Source organism: Anguilla rostrata, chromosome 5, assembly GCF_018555375.3.
Source record: "Anguilla rostrata isolate EN2019 chromosome 5, ASM1855537v3, whole genome shotgun sequence".
In the NCBI taxonomy this organism is placed as follows: domain Eukaryota; kingdom Metazoa; phylum Chordata; class Actinopteri; order Anguilliformes; family Anguillidae; genus Anguilla; species Anguilla rostrata.
In genome coordinates, this window is record NC_057937.1 from 49,217,963 (window position 1) to 49,235,847 (window position 17,885).

Consider the following 17,885-nt stretch of genomic DNA (forward strand, 5'->3'; position numbering starts at 1 on the left):
TGTCACTAAGAGTAATACAGGAGTGTCCATTCTTATCCAAAAAGGGCTGCTGTGGATGCAGGTTTTTGCATTAGACTAACACTAAGGCACCTGATTCTACTTATCTATGACTGCACCCACACCAGTCCTTCCCGGATAAGATTGCACAACCCTGAAGTAATATGCTCACAGATAATACATTTCCGTAATGTCCTTAACAAATTGAGATGGAACGCATTGTCACAGCACCTGGCCACACTGGCTGAATTCATTTACATTTCCAAATTGCACAAAAGGGCATGTAGTAGTTCACGTATTGAAGTGTAGGTATATGCACAGATGCTTGATTCACACCTTATATTCTAATGGGTTACTGTCCCATCTTTCTAAATCCACATTAATTCAGAGTAATATGTTATGGTGAATGTATCTATTGTCACACTGTCTCAGACACACATTTCACATTCACGCTATTAATCATTTGTTTCTGTTATCTTTTTCCTGCACGAAAACAGGAAGATCCGGGTAATTCAAGACTGGTATCTCACAAAAGAAGATTCCCTTTTTTTTTTTTTTTTGGGAAAGGAAATGCAACGCTTAAGCTCATAAAAAAAAAATAAATATATATATATGTATAGCTTACTTCATCAAGGCATTCTTTAAAACCTCTCAGTGTATGTCATAAATAAAAGGATAACAATGCGCTGTTAAACATCAGACCTGAGTGAAATATTTCTGCTGCGCCAATAAAGCATGTTTACCTTGCAAAACATTGCCTTGCCTGGGTTTTCACAGTGTAAATGCTACTGTTTTAACTCACTGAGCCCTATGGTGATTTTGATGTTTTTTCAATACCCTCAGTTATTTCCAGATTTAAAAGGTCCCTATCTGGAAATATCAAGTTCAGGCCTAGAGATGATATGTATTAGTTTGTAAAATTAGAATGTGCACATGTAGAAAAACATTGGGACTAATAGTTGCTCAAAGCCTATCAGGGTCTGGGCAATGTGCTGTAGCAGTAAAAAAAAATAAAAGCCAACAGAATGCTGGGATACATAGCTGGGAGTATTGAGTATAAATCTAAGGAGATCATACTCACCCTATACAATAACCTTGTCAGACCACACTTACAGTATTGTGTGCAGTTCTGGGGACCGTACTACAAGAAAGATATAGAGGCTCTGGAAAAGGTCCAAAGATGGGCAACCAGATTGATTCCGGGTATAAAAGATAAGTTTTATGAGGAAAGGCTTGAGATGCTTGGACTTTTCAAGCTTAGTAAAAGGAAACTTAGGGGAGATTTGATTGAGGCTTTTAAATTTATTAAAGGGATTAACAAAGTGAACTACAGGAAATTATTCAAGTTGAGTTTGGTTAGCAAAATGAGGGGGCATAAATGGAAACTGGCAAAGGGTAAATTTTACACAGACATTAGGAAATATTTTTTCACACAGAGAGTGGTTAATGTGTGGAATAGCTTGCTTGGACATGTAGTGGAGGCAGAAACACTGGGGGTATTCAAGAGCCGGCTTGATACAGTGTTAGATACTGTCTAGCTTTTAGGTAAATTAAGCATTAAGTACAGTTTGGTGGTAGGAATAGACAAGCAGTGTTGGGCTGAATGGCCTGTTCTCATCGTACGTTGTTATTAAGCCCTATTTTAGGAGAAAAAAATCTTTTTATAAAAAAATGTGTTCCCTTGAGTATATCTCCAAAACCAAAACTGTCACCTCAGGCATACACCTTACATTGCAAGAGTAGTTTGTATGGAGTAACCACATCATAAGGTCATGTCAATAGGACATACCATTGCTTTATAATGCACAGAAATATCAACAGAGTACCTGGTGGAAATATGCTCTGAGAACTGAAATGGTTAAACAAAACAGTTTTCTTTTATTTTGAATACATTGGAACCAATTCAAACAATCAATAAATATTTAACAACAATAAATTATAAAATAAGAAAACCAATTTACATTATATATAACCATGAGATGAAACAAAAATAAATACCTTTATAAATAACTATGCATACAACTACTACTTATATATATTTTTTTTGCCATGAACTGAATGATTTGTCTACACGCTACTGAAGCAGGTGAAACAGCCTACGGAACCCCAAAGTTTCAGACTCAGAGTCAGAATAACTGTGGGCTTTGTAATGTCATTAAAACAATGGTTATATTCCTATAGTTATACTTGGCAATATAGTAGTGGAATGTATATAGAGTTACATTTGTATTTCGTTACACAAACCATAAAACAACATGTAACCCGTTAAAATAGTGTGTGAATTCAGTTTCACGTCGCCCTGAATTGTACATCATCTTTCATGGAAATAAACATCCCTAGTGCACTTTCCCTTTGACCTCCCGACCATCATCTTCCTCCTTAGAATGAAGTATGGCATGAAGTGGTAGTTTTACTAATAACTTTTATTTCTCAGAATATGTTTCTGAAGTATTAAAACTGCATGCTTTGTGCTTTGTGTATGTTTTCTGCAGATAGTAAGGTTGGTCTTGAAACAGCCGAAATTTAGCAAAATGTAGTTGCAGTTTTCAAATGCAAGTCTAGATTTATTGTCAGTCTATTCAATATATCTGAGAGACATGTTGCATATTGTGAGCCATCGCACTGGTGAAATGCTATTTCCATCATTGATTTTGACGCGCCAATGTCCTTTGGTAATTTTATCACCCACCATGCCCCGAAGCGGGAGGGGAGGTGCTGCTGGGGATATGTCAATCATTATTGCATTGCGCTGTGCAAGTTTGAAAATTTTGGAAAACATTGGAAATTTCAGGTCAGACTAGTCTGCCATTTGTGCTATTTGCTGCCTGCCAGCTAAACCACATCTGCAACGTAAAGCACATGCCAATGTACAGCGATTTGCTATTTTCTGAGCTTTTCCAAGCAATCTGCACATGTAACAAGATGGACATGAGATATGATGGGGCGACATAGCTCAGGAGGTAAGAGCGGTTATCTGGCAGTCAGAGTGTTGCCGGTTCGATCCCCCGCCCTGGGCATGTCGAAGTGTCACTGAGCAAGACACCTAACCCCTAATTGCTCCCAACGAGCTGATTGGTACCTTGCATGGCAGCCTTTCACCGTTGGTGTGTGAGTGTGTATGTGTGAATGGGTGAATGAGAGGCATCAATTGTAAAGTGCTTTGGATAAAAGCGCTATATAAATGCAGTCCATTTACCATTCACCTTACATCCACTCAGTGGCCAAGTTATAATACCAGGTAACTGGGGTATCACCAGGGATTTTGGGCTGACCCCATGAAAGGATCTCACATTAGGCCCTACCACTTCATAAAAATCTATGATCTCATATTTCTGCCGGGTCCCTGTCTGTCAGGCTCCTGAAGAGTCTTTATGACCTGTTGGGCAGGTGTTTGGGGTTTTTTCTTCCTTATGGTGATAATTTTTCAGTCATAATCTGTAGAGGTCTTCCTTGGCCAACCAGCCCCTTTGCAATCACTAAGCTTACCAGTGCTTTCTTTCTTCTTAGTGATCTTCCAAACAGTTTATTTTAAGGTTTGATCAATGTCTCTACCTTATGTGCCCTGAAATTGAGGAACTATGTATAAAAGGTCATGTCATTCTCGCAGTTTCAACTGTTCAACTGTATTTCAACTGAATAGAAAACTACACTGATTGCATAATTAATTCATGTCTGGTTTTTACATATCAACAGTACTTTGAAATTAACCTCTGATAAATGAGACACAAACATTACATTTTTTGGAATATGCTATTTCCGACATTTATAAGTGTTTTGCACATTTACCTCTAACATCTTATCGCTTGGCTGTCTTTAAATACAATACAAAAGAGTTACAAAACATTATTTTGCAAGAAACCAAATAACAGTCACTTGGCAAAGATATTTTGTAAGGTGTTGCACAGTATGGTGTTGCCCATCTCTAACACCTTTTGGATTTTGGATCTTACAGTCTTATTATTGTTTTTATGCTTTATTATTTTATATTTCACTTTTATATAAAAACGTCCAGCTGAATGTTCTGCCTCAGCTACCTGTAGTCAGCACACCCTTTTTGCAACCTCCACAACCCAAACCACAATAAATTAGGACCCCCACCCCCACCACCCTGTCCTGATTCACCCCCGTCCTGACTTCCTCTATTATTGCATAATTGTCCCACTGAATGGTTTCAGATCTTTAGACAAAATATAATATTAGATAAAGGGTACCTGAGTACATAGAAAGTGCATTATTTATTTCATTTATTTAATGAAAAAAGCACCCATAATCCCCATGTGACACGTAATTTCCCCTTTAGTTACACAATAAACGAATTAACCTAATTTTATTGATCATTAAATTCAGCTTATTGAACACTTGCTTCTGGCCAACCCTGTTGAATCTAAACCTCACTCATATTGAACCTTCCGATTTAAGTAGTCTCAACAAAGTTTGAGACTACTTAAGTTCTACAAGTACACTATGCCACAATCACGTACATTGTTGAAATATATCAGTCTGGAAAGGGTTACAAAGCCATTTATGAGACCCCACCTAACCACAGTGAGGACCATTATCTTCAAATGGAGAACACTTGAAAAGGCGGTTAATCTTCCCAGGAGTGGCTCGCCTGTCATAATTTCTCCAAGAATCCAACAGCAATTCATCCAGGAAGTTGCAAAAGATCCCAAAAGAACATTGAAAGTATTGCAGGCCTCTGCAGCCTAAGCTAATGTCAGTTACATTTTGTCCAAATGTCTGAAACCATTCAGTGTAACAAATATTCAGTAAAATAGGAAATAAGGAAGGGGGCAAATACTTTTCCACAGCACTATACAATTCAAAAACCTATAAATGACAGTGTGCACATTTCAAGTAGTCTAGTTTGCTGCTTTTTGTAATGACATTTCTTGCCTTATTCAACATCCAAAGAAGGAAACTTAAAAAAAAAAGAAAAACGTTTTGCAGTTTGGACTATTTCTGTTGAAACTTTTCAAGCTAGCCACACTCTTAGGCAATGTGTAGAACTTCTGCACTTTTTGAAAGCACATGACCAATCTACCTGTATAAAATGTGGGGCTCATATAATAGTGAGACAAATTACAAAGACCCACAACTTCTTCATTATGTCGTCTCTCCTCTGGTTCACCTTTGCCTTCATTGTGCTCTGTGCAGTGCACTGTTATCCCTTGGAGGTAAGAATGAATCTCCGTTTTCCATCATTACGTAATTAAATCTTTGTAATCTGTAATGTTATTTAAATGTGTATTATATTCACGTATGTTACAGTTACAGATTTTTAGATGAGAGAGAGAGTGTCTTTTAGCCTTTTTTCACATTTATTTGCACTTGTGTCACTTGTAATCACTTATATTTTGGTCTAATAAATTCTCATTGGCTTGAGTGTCAGCCAAATAAATCATTTTTGTGACTGATCTCTGTGTATTTATGTGCCTGTTTTGCATCAAAAGCATATTTCAGGACATTCTGCCACCCATTATGCCGGCAGATTTTTGTTGTACTCCAAATACAAAACCACCTGATTCATGTAGGGTGGCAGTGTAGTATAATGGGTACAAAACTGGTTTGATACTGGGAGGATACTGCCATTGTACCCTTAACCTGCATTGCTTCAATTTATATTCACTTGGATGCAATGTAAATGCAATATAAAAATAAGTTGTGTAAGTCCTTCTGGATAAGAGCATCTGCTAAATGCCTGTAATGTAATGTATTCAGCTTAATGTCATTGAGCTGGTGTACAGTTATTTTCAGTCCATGTTCTCAACATGCTGAATTACAAACTTTTGTTGAGCATTTCTGAAAATATATTACAAACAAATTAAGCATGCATATATAATACACATGCAAATCCAAAATGTACAATTTATATATAGTTTATAACTCTCATCTGCAATGAATCTGACTGAACACTGTACAACTGCGTGCCCCCGAAACATTTTAATTTTTATTCATATAGCAGGGTTCATCTGACATCTCTGCTGAAGAGGAGGGGGACCCAGTCTATGGTAGGTTCCTTATTTTTGAACCAGGAAGTCTCATTGAGATTGAGGTCTTTTTTTGGAGATTGACTTGGTAAGGCAGTTGTAGGAGTTTACAGGGTAAAAACATTGGAAATGCAATCAAAGCAAAACATTACAGTGATGACAAGAATAAAACACATTGTTACAGTACAGAATTAAATTACCATGTGGCTATATTCCTAGGCTCTTCTATGCATTGGGAAATATATCATTATCATTAATTCACTATCATTTTGATTATCTTTAACTATTGAATTATTATTAACTTGAACTATAATGAAGTTTATTTCATTGATTTTAATTTTTCAATAAACCTGATAATTTTCTGTCAATTCTTTCACAGACAACAGTCTGAAAGAAGAGGAAAGTGATGTCTCAACTTTAATTGAGAAAGCAAACAAGTATGTGGGTAAGTGGGTGTTTATATAAAATCAGAACAAAATTTCAGGCTAAATAAAAAGGTACATTTAAAGCATAGCTGTGACTAGACACCTCCTGTGCAAAAATCCAAATACAAAAATCCACTGGTTGCTAGATATGTCAATGCAATGGGTCATGCACTCTGACATTTCAGGGCTTTGGGGCAGTGCAAAGTCTAAAGAGGGGTGGTAATAAAGAACAATTATTATTGCAAAGAGATGCAAAATTGACACATTTTCTGGAGACAGATGAGAGGATCTAATTGGGGGGGGGGGGGGCTTAATGAGGGTCTAATTGGTCTTCTATGCATTTTGTTTAAAATCAGGCAATGGTAAATACCACTTAATAATGTAAAATGACATTGTCATATATTACTTAGATATTTCTTTGAGTTTGTTACTTTGGTTCAATGTTGACATGGACATGTGGAGGTTGCCTGACAAATAAATTGAATTGCATTTTATTTTTGAGAAGGTGTGTGTTGTCAATGTACTGTCCACGTGTGGCCAATGAATTAAGAGTATGAGCTAGAAACTACAACTAGAAACTACAACTGCATGTGGTGTTTTGACCTCCCATCACAGAGGCTTTATATGCATTTTCAAAAATATTTTTCCAAAGGACAAGAACTGGATGAGCCAACTGTCATTGGGGACATCGCTGTTCCTGCTGATCTTGGGAATGCTGACCCTTGCACATCTCGTGGATGCAAGTGGGAAAAATCTTCAGACGGGACTGTTTATGTGCCCTATGTAATCGCCAATCAGTATTGTAAGTCAGCTCTTCAGAAGTAACGTTGCTCAACACATAAATTAACTGGACTGATTCTTTCTGAAGACATATTCTGTCTTATAATATAATGTTCATGTAGATCGGCTAGGGCTAGTGAAGTGTTCTCAAATTGCATTACAACAGCATCGCGGGAAAGATACATCATTGAGCGTGGGCTGCACTCCTTTCCATCCTACACCTGCGTCCGTTTCAAGCCACACACAACGGAGAGAGACTTCGTGCACATCCAGTCTCGCGGAGGGTACGTCTGTCTATTCACAGCTCTGATGAACAACTGTCTCAAAAACACAAACAGACACATTTTAGGGTGCACATCTACATTATTGATATTTTTGTTTTAATTCACTCTTAATTCACTATTTTCCAAACTGAATTTGGAACCCCCAGAGTTAAACCCCTCATTTTGAAGATATGAAGTAATGATAAAGTAAAATCCCAAGGATTGTACCGATCTTCGGAAGGAACTATGCTTTTATTTAAGTTTTTAGAAGTTTTTCAAAATGAACTGAATCACTCTGATAGTTTGCCTTGTGTCTACATTATTGACCTTGTCGTTTTAATTCACTCGTGTCAACTATTTTTCAAACTGAATTTATCTCCCTGAATTAAACATCTCATTTTGAAATATGATCCCAATCTTTGGAAGGAGCTACACTTTTCCTTAAATTCCTTAAATTTCGCTGCACTGCACTTTATTCATTTTCTAGCTGGTATTATAATACAGTACATCATCTTTTCATGAAAAGCACTGGTCATTATTTCACCATATTCCAGGTGTTACTCTTATGTGGGCCGACGGGGTGGTGGCCAGGTGGTGTCTCTGAATCGCCAGGGCTGCATCTATCACGGGGTTGTCCAGCATGAACTCCTGCACGCCCTAGGATTCAACCACGAGCAGACACGCAGCGATCGTGATGAGCATGTTCGTATCCTGTTTGAGAACATCATCCAAGGTGTGTGCTCCAACCTTCTCCTTCTATCAGATCTAACTGAAATGTCCCTAGAAGCTACACCTCTCTGGGCAGCTAGAATCTTGCCATTTGCCTGGCTGCCTGAATCACTGATAGGAAACAGGTTTTTTTTTTCTGTAGCTGCCAAACTGTTAGTCATGTTAAATTGAGATTCACATAAGCCAGTGCATAGATTGGACTGGACCAGTGGCAATCCTGTACCAGTGATGGAGACAATTTGTTGATGCAACGCATTAATATCAAAGTAGTCCTGTTATTGGGTGGGGTAGCATTTAGGTCCTGACAAACACCAGGTGCTATGATCACTGTGACAGCATGACTCATAGAGCCCAATTTTTACTACAGCTTCTACATTACTAATTGGACTGTACCAGCCACACAAGTAACATATACCAAAGTAACAGGTGACATATAGCTAGTATGTTATTGTGTGCTGTACACAGTACAAGAGTTGTTAACCTTTAGAATCTCAGTATTGGAATCTTTGCCATGAGGATGAGCAGACACTAAGGACAGTGCCAATAATAATACCACATTCAGGACAAAGAATCAAGAGGTCCAGTAGGCAGAAACACAGATGGTCTTTTTTGTGGCTAAAGGCATTGTTTGGATATTTTCCCAGAATTTAAGAACCAACTGTGTGGAATGAGCTTAAAATCCAGAATGAAGGGTCAATACTCTTGTATAGAGTCTGAATTGCTTTCAAAAACAACATCCACCCATCATCTATACCTGCTTATTCCTTGTCAGTAGCCTTTCCCAGTAGGCATTGGGCGAGAGGCAGGAATACACCCAGGACAGTTTGCCAGTCCACTGCAGGGCACACACGTCATTCACTCACACTTAGGGGCAATTTATAGCCTTCAGTAAAACTAACCTACAAGTCTTTGGACTGTGGGAGGATACCCACACAAACTTGGGAAGAACATGCAACACTCCACACAGAAAGGCTCCAGCTGGGATTCGAACCAACAGTGAGGCAACAGTGCTACCCACTGTGCCACTTGCTGCCTTCCATACACAACAGAAATATTGCATATCCAAGAAAAATAAAGCAGAAGAGACACTGCAGCATCTGTTTTTTATTGGGCCTCAGCCCTATAATGGGACTACTTATGATATTAATTCACCACATTGTTCGATTGTCTTCACCCATGGCATTACTCAGTAGTTACAAAGGTCAAACCAGCACCATAGTATTTTGCAGAAATACGGACAACAGCTGCAATAATTTTTTGTAATTTTTTCCCCATGCAGGTCAGGAGTACAATTTCAGGAAAATCCATACCAACAACCTAGGGACCCCATATGACTACAGCTCTGTCATGCACTATGGGAGGTCAGACATTTTATGATGTAACGTGACAGTTTTCGTAACACTGATGGAGTGTCACTGAATTAAGAAGAATATTATTTTCTAACCAATTGATTAGAGTTCATCTGTCTGAAAATCTATGCACATAACTTATTTTTACAAATGAAAGTCACATTAATTCAGTCAGTAAATAATGAAATATTAAACACGTTTAATATGATTTCCAGGGACGCCTTCTCCAAAAATGGGCAGCCAACTATTGTGCCCATTCCAGACAGTAATGTGGAAATTGGAAAAGCGATAGAAATGAGTCGCTATGACGTTATGAGGATTAATAGGCTCTATGAGTGTGGTAAGCATTATTTTCTTGACTAAAAAGAGATAAGGTCTGTCAGGAAACTTGAGAAACGGATTCCTTAATCAAAGAAAAACATTTTGCTTTTGCACAAAGATGGGAAAATTCAGGTTCAGAAGGTAAAAATCCTCCCCAGTATTTTGTTCCAATCACCTGGATTTACTAATTAGCTAAATCTTTCAGCCAGGAGGTAGAACTAGTAAGTGAAATCAGCTGACTGAGTTCATTGGTGGAAGAAACACATGGCAGGGCTTTTAATTTCTGACCGCTGGATTTTCCACCCCTGCTTTTGTTTCTTTAGCTTTCAAAAAGCAGACAGCAGAGGGAGGCAGAGGGAATGGAATACAATCATAGCAGCCATAGAGCTACAAGTAGGCTACAGATAGAATAATTAAAACCAGAAGAAAGAAAAAAAGATTTAAAAACATTTTTTGTGTGGCTTTGTGTGTGTGTGTGTGTGTGTGGACATGTATTACTATCTTTGTGAGAACCAAATGTCCCCACAAGGATAGAAAGATGAGGAAAATTACACAAGGTGGGGACCTTTTGCTGGTCCCCACAAGTTCAAGAGGCTGTTTTAGGGTTAGGACTTAGGGTTAGGGTTAGGGTTACAATTAGGTTAAGGTTAGGCATGTAGTGGTTGCGGTTAGGGTTAGAGGTTACAGAATTAATGTAGTCAATGCAAAGTCCTCACAAGTATAGCAATAAATTCTTGTGCGTGTGTGTGTGTAAATGACCCTAAGGTCCAAACTCCTTCATAGCAGAGAGGACTTTGTCCTTTACATAAGCAGATATAACATTTTATGCTGTTTTCAGTGAGTAAGTACTGAGTGATATTCAAGCAATATACAGTGCCCTCCATAATGTTTTTGTCCGAATCTGCCTCTGTACTCCACAATTATATTTGTAGTGGGGGGGGGGGGGGGGGTTGTAATTTCTTTATGGTGAAACCAAAATGTATAAAAATCACCTTTATAACAGCTGAGAATCTTCACTTTAACCACATATGAAAGATTGTGTAGTGCAGTGACAAATTAAGAACAAAAATGTCTATGCCCCAAACATGTTGGAGGGCTCTGTATATTGTAATATTACTCATGAAACAAAACTGCATACATTTATATATGAAAACCACAAAACAATGGTTTCTAGGTAGCTTTAACATTTTTGTATGACAGACCATTTTTGCATGCACAACATATGAGTTCTGTCAGTAAGTTGTTAAGTGCCAACGTGGATGCAGGATTTGGTTTCAGCTCAACACTGAGACACCTGTCTTTACTTATCTATTTCTTGACTGAAGACCACGATTGGTTAATCAGTTGAAATAGCTGTCATAGTGCTGGGCTAAAGCAAAAACCTTTACCCGCACTGGTCCTTTTTGGGTAAGATCGCACAACTCTGGATTAATATGCTCATGGATAATACATTTCCATAATGTCCTTAACAAGCTGAGATGGAAAGCATTGTGACATCACCTGGCCACAATGGCTGAATTCATTTACATTTCCAAATTACAGAAAGGGCAAGTAGTATTTCACATATTGACGTGTAGGTATAGTATATGCACTTATGCTTGAATTGCACCTTATATTCAAATGGGTTACTGTCTTATTTATAAAAATCTTAATTCAAATTTATGTTGTTGCCTTCTTGATAAGTGAACTTGGGAATAGGTAAAGGAAATCCATGCTTCTTCAGAGTAGGTGCATGAATATATTTTTAGATTATGGTGAATATGTCTATTGTCACATTGGGCCTCATTCACAAAACTCATTATTATATTATTCTTACTTATGCTTAAAATGTTCCTATGAAAAACCAATATGGGACTAATGACACACCTGCAGACCTTTGTTTTTGCACATACAGTATCCCAGGTGTATGAGATGATGAATGCGGTTTCTAAATTTCACGCGCAATCCTATTCATGTGATTAACATGCAGGAACAGCCATATACAAATACAGATAAGAAAAAAATTATGAATGCCGAAATGTTCTTTGAGTTTACAAACAAATGTGATCGTACACGTGTTGTGCATGTGGCCCATTGTTTTAGACACATATTTCACATTCACACTATTAATCATTTGTTTCTGTAATCTTTTTTTCTGCATGAAAACAGGAAGATCCGGGTAATTCAAGACTGGTATCTCACAAACGTCTCACAAATGAAGATTTCCTTCCTTTTTTTTTTTGTTTGTTGTTTGGAAAGGAAATATAACGCTTACGCTCATTGCAATTAAAAAAAAAAAAAAAAAAATTATATATATATATATATATATATGTAAGCTTACTTTATCAAAACATTCTTTAAAACCTCTCAGTGCATGCCATAAATAAAAAGATAATATGTTGTTACACATCAGAACTACAGTATGTTAAAAAATTCTGCATTGTCAATAAAGCAACATATCTACATTGCAAAAGGTTGCCTCGCATTGGGTTTTTACGGTGTAACTGCTACTGTTTATCATAACACTATCATAACACAGTATGCAACTGGCTGTTGGACACGGCAAGGAAAGCGGTAGTGCTTGGTAATGCTCCTGGTAAAGAGGTTGCATTCACAGACTTTCTAAGTTTGACCGTATAATGGCCAATCAGCCTTTTCCTCTTAGTGACAAGCAAACTGCTATCTTAAAGTATACCTGTGTAAACAATCCATCATGTGGCAGGATACAACCAGGAAGGCTCAGCTGATAAGTGCAGGCCTGAGCCTGAGCAGCCGGTGTGCTCGGTGTGTGAATTTCTGTGTTGTGTTGCTGCACATTGGCCGGGTATATATCATTACATAACATTTTGTTTGGCAGACGGTTTTATCCAAAGCTATGTACAATAGACGCATACCGAAGGACATTGGGACAACTACAGAACACAGGCCCGTTAAAGTGCAATTCCCACTAAGCACTAAACAGTTATCCGTGGTGTGATGACCCTGTCTTCTGTGCCCCTCCCTTCCCCCGCCGGCTGCAATGTTTCCTTGTAATTTACAGGTGCGTCGAGCAGTAGCGGTAGACACCTTATCGCTCCACCTGTCCTGCCTCTATTCGGGAGACTGTTTGCCGCTCCATGGCAGCTCTCATTTTTATCCCCTCTCCCCCACACAACCGGGCAGCTGTGGTTGTGCACAGGTGTCTGCCTTTTTTTGTCATTGGTTTTCTTTATGTCCATGTAACACTCGCTTACTGATCTCATGGTGCACATACAAGCAGTCATTCATACTCCATTTGCATTGCACTTCACATCTCATGTTTGGCATGTTGGATGTTTGAGTGATGTGTTTCATTGTAATAAATAGTTTCTTGTTAACTCGTACTTATGTAGTCTCCATCTTGTACCCATTATGGCAGATCAATCGCTACAAAAGCCATGAACATCAAGTCTAGTTCATGCAGTAAGCCTAGTCAGTAAAGTCATGGTGAGTCAAACTATGACTGAGTGCTGTCCCCACGGATGCACTGACACAGAGCATGAACACCATCTCTTCTTGGAGTGCACTGTGGCCAGGCAGGTTCTGGAGCCTTATAGTCCCTCCTGTCCCCCAGAACAGATTGCTGCCAAGGTCCTCCCTGACTGCTGAGGGCATCCCCTACAGTCACCCAGGAGGGTGGAAAACAACTGAGCTCCAGCATCAGCGGAGGATCATCAACACCATAAAACAAGTCCTATGGGAGACAAGGAACATCAAGGTGATGTTTTGCATGTGGACTTTTGAGTTGATTACTTTTTAACGTGTAAGAATGTTTAAAACCAATAAAACACAAAGCAAAGCTGGGATCACAGATATAAAAACCCTGTTTTATATAGTAGCAATCCTCCTGAGGCTGCCTAGCTGCTCCCTGGCCTTTTTCTTGGGTCGGTCTCTACACCTATGGCTGGGATGCTGTAAAAACAGGTTACTGCTTTTTATCCACTCCTACTATAGTAGGCTATAAGTTACATATGGGTATGCCTAATACTGCTATACACCATTACATTACATTACATTACAGGCATTTGGCAGATGCTCTTATCCTGAGCGACATACAACAAAGTGTATAACCAAAACCATGAACCACCACATGCCCATGGTAATGTAGGATACTCACAGTACTTGTTCAGAGCTAAATATTAAATGGAGAGTTCTAAGTAGCCACTCATGGATTTGAAATATTCAGCCTTTTCACTCCATGAGGGGCTGCTGTGTTCATTGGAATGCTCTCTTTTTGGTGTATGAGAGAAAGAGATCTTCGTGGTTCTGGTGTTATGTCTTGTGCAAGCATTGCAATTGTGACATTTGTATTACTCAGCGCAACATTGTGACATTGTGTGGTTAAGTTAGTTGACACTATATAACCTCATTTATATAAACTATGCCTATGTAACTCAAAAGAATGGGTATGTGGAACTTGGTAGAAAACATAAACGAAGACAGTAATGACCGAAACTAAGAGCAAGGACATTAAATGGAAAATTACCCAGTGGTTCATATTCATTATTAAGGGGCACTAGCTAGCCACTGAAAGGCTATAAAGTAAATGCGTGTAACTGTTTCCTTCGGCTACAGTATCAGTGAAAAGGATTTTTTAAAAATTAACAGATGATTTCACAATTTTTTTAGGGAATTCTTGTAAATCTAATGGGATGATTTCTAGTTGCATTTAAACATGTTTTAAATAGATGTGAAAAAGGTTTTAAACCAGGTCAACAACAGCCTTGGCTATGCAGGCAGCATAAAGCCTGTAATGTAATGTAAAGTAGCCAGCAAAACCATTCACTAGATTGTCTTTACTTAGCTAGAATTCTCAGTAGCAGCTGCTAATTCTAGTTTCTTTAAATAATAATAATTTGGAGTATGGAATTCCCAATTGTCTTCCACTCACGTTGACGTATCAATACAAATATCTATTTATATTTTTTTAGAATATAAATACATGGATACAAAAAATTTTCAGTCAAATGAAGGCTGAAGAAAAACAAAAAAATCTATATTTTCTTTGCTTCATCACCCTGCCTGCCTGCCTGTTCAGTTGCCAAGGCAACAGCATTACAAAGAAAGGATGAAATGTAAGGTGAGTATTTCTCCTAGAACTGCCACTGAAGAAAAAAAAATGAGAAGGCAAAAACATTTCTGAGTGCATGCCACTGTTTTTGTTTTCAGTGGAGGCAGCAATTATGCAGATAATGATACATTTGCATTCCAAAGAAATTAAACAACCAATTGCCTGTTACCAATCAAGTGTGTAATAGTCTCACAGTAGGAATATAGTGCATATATAGAGTACATACAGTGGTCTTGAGTAATGTTCATTTCACTGACCTATAGCACAGTTGTAATCATATTGAGTCGCCGGGTTGTTGGTGTTAATTTGATTGAAATTCTCATACATGAAAAAAGAGATGGTGCTGTTACCAGGCATTTCTAATTGGATCTAAAAGCAGCAGATAATTTGACTTCATTGGTTTTATATACGTTGGGTCTATTGTACTGTAACCTACATAATCTCGTAGAATTCCTAGCAAAAATAAGGAATAATATAAGAAACCCCATCAGATACCCAAAACAGTGCCTATCAGGCAGGCTAATAAGAAAAATAAGAAAACGGCTTAGGCCGAAACATGTCTGTCTCTTTGTCCAAATAGGAATAAAAATGAAAATTATTTTGTTGCGTAGACATTCATAATCTATATCTATTCATTAAGAGTGCAGGCTCCCGTCTTTCCTTTCTATGCTTATCTATGAGAAGCCAACGCACCATTCATTTGTTATATAGCCTAGTTTGTTAAAAACTTTGAGTGCATGAGTTGATAATTCTTTTTTTGTACAAAGTAATTTCTATGGTCATTCAGCACTCACTTTGGAGGGTGCATTTAAATAGCCTATGAGCCATCATTCTCCTCTTATCCATTTCACGGAGAATGCACAGCTTTGGTGGTTTGCTGGGGGCGCACACACAAAAATGGGTTATATTTCACACAGTTGTCATGTGCGACTCTATTCAGTTTATTCCAAGTCTCAGTTTCAATGAAAACCTGAAAATATGTTGTTGGCGTTATATTCGCGGAGTTATAATTTTTAACTACAGCATCCACAATTATTCATCCCCACGCTAAAGGTTTTATGAACTTCATCACACGATTGCAGTGAATGACTTTCGTGTGATTATACAGTATGTGTGAAATGAGTTCAGATAGCGTTTGATTGAGAAATTAGTATCAAAGGGCCAGTCATTCAATTGCTGATTAGCATGACGGAGTAGACAGCAGCACATTGGAAACTGGGTATAAGTACCTGTTGTTGTCTATTGTCTGACAGGGGATGGGGGGGGGGGGGGGAGAGACATAGACATAATAGACATAGATGTGCCTCTGGCTAGCCTGCATAGATACATTACATTACATTTATTTGGCAGACGCTTTTATCCAAAGCGATGTACAAAAAGTGCACTTCATGGTCATAGACAACTACTAAACACAGGTTCAGTAAGGTACAATACTTATTTTGTACAGCTATTTCTAGCCAAGAACACAGTTTAGTTCACAAAGTTGTGATACAGTTGTGTATCTTGCTATGACACTGGTGTATAGGCAAGTGACAAGGGGGTGCAGATATCCTGAGTTCTGTGTGTATGTTAGGACCTTAAAACTCTAGGGTGTATAGTGGTAAGAGTCATAGAGGAAGGGTCAGTTAAAGTGAATGCAGTTTATTGTACGGTGTGTTCAATAATGGCAACATACAATGGTGAAAAATGTGTGCATAGCTGAATAGCTATACATGTATGACATGAAGGAGACGGTGTTGACAGATCTCCCCAAACCATTGCACTTTTCCCTTTATATGCCCAAGGAAAAACCCCAAGTTATCAAATAAAGACACAATCATAAGAAAACAGTACATCAATGATCCTGCTTGTGCTACTTCTGTAAGTGTATCACACCGAGTTAACCTTTCTAGCTGAGACACCAACTTGCTCCCCATAACATTGGTTTTCCAACAATACCAAGAGTTATTACTCTGTATTACGGAGAACCTAAGGTTTACATAATGCTGATCCAGTACGATGTTTTGCAACTGAGCACTGTCTTTATCACACCCTGCTGACTCTCTGTCAGCAGTATACAGACTGTTTTCCTTTAGGGGTCTGATAAGGGGCACACAATAATAACTGCCCTAGTCAGTTATAGTCAGGGAAACCTATATCCCTTGTGAATGCAACGTAACATTTTAATGTGGCCCGAATCAGCCAAATCAACCTAGAAATATTATTTTCTCAAAATAAGCATATATAATATATTTTTTTAACCCTCCTATTATGTTGAAATTAACTAACAACTTTTATGTTTGGGGTCAATTTGACCAGCAATATAAACCTGCAGAAAATAATTGTAACTGAAAGTGTTACCAAAGTTTCTCTCTCAGCTACTTCAGGCCTTTCTACTGACCATCTTAATAGCCCAGTAAATAAAACATGACTCCCCCCATCCTCCCCTTATACATCAAGTATTGATTTTATATGACTATTGCGAAATATGCAAATGACTGTACAATCTCATTCATTGACCTAAAATGGAAAACAAAGTATGTTTTGGTGTTTGCATGGCTTTATGTTGGTATTAAGTGCTCATTAAAAAAGAAAAATAACATTTGGAAGGAAACACACCTTTTATTATCAGGTGTAGTAACATTTTATGTTCAGGGTCAATTTGACCCCAGGAAAAAATATTTAAAATGTCAAACATTTCAAATGTTTAGGTTGAGAAAACACTTCAGAACATCAATAAGTAACATATGACAGTTATTCAATAATGATGAAACACCAATAAAAAGTAAATTAATCACCAGAATTGAGTTTTGATAAAAAAATGAACATAACAGCTCAACTAGGTACCCGTGGGTATCAATTTTTTTTTCATTCAGATGAGATAGGTGCAAGTTTGTCATGCTCCTGTCGACTCTGCCTTGTTTCCCTGTCATCAAAGCGTATAATGTGGGAGAAAACATGAAATTTCTCCAGAGACTGGCTGG

At 38.0% G+C, this 17,885-nt stretch overlaps 1 protein-coding gene across 9 annotated transcripts in view; it reads left to right on the forward strand.

Moving 5' to 3' along the window:
- The window catches only part of LOC135255525 (hatching enzyme 1.2-like), a 36,770-nt gene that overhangs the window by 5,917 nt on the left and 12,968 nt on the right, over nucleotides 1–17,885 (forward strand). The window contains exons 1-9 of one of the 9 annotated variants that reach the window (XM_064336822.1): nucleotides 5,018–5,174; nucleotides 5,960–6,008; nucleotides 6,367–6,432; nucleotides 7,065–7,214; nucleotides 7,359–7,476; nucleotides 8,010–8,188; nucleotides 9,464–9,545; nucleotides 9,749–9,873; nucleotides 12,003–12,306. In XM_064336822.1, the coding sequence (XP_064192892.1) occupies nucleotides 5,106–5,174; nucleotides 5,960–6,008; nucleotides 6,367–6,432; nucleotides 7,065–7,214; nucleotides 7,359–7,476; nucleotides 8,010–8,188; nucleotides 9,464–9,545; nucleotides 9,749–9,873; nucleotides 12,003–12,016 (852 nt within the window). In that variant the 5' untranslated portion in view covers nucleotides 5,018–5,105 and the 3' untranslated portion in view covers nucleotides 12,017–12,306. Of the gene's footprint in view, nucleotides 1–494; nucleotides 750–5,017; nucleotides 5,175–5,959; nucleotides 6,009–6,366; nucleotides 6,433–7,064; nucleotides 7,215–7,358; nucleotides 7,477–8,009; nucleotides 8,189–9,463; nucleotides 9,546–9,748; nucleotides 9,874–12,002; nucleotides 12,307–17,885 lie in introns of those variants that run through there. The other 8 variants (XM_064336823.1, XM_064336818.1, XM_064336820.1 and 5 more) reach the window with 8 other exon arrangements.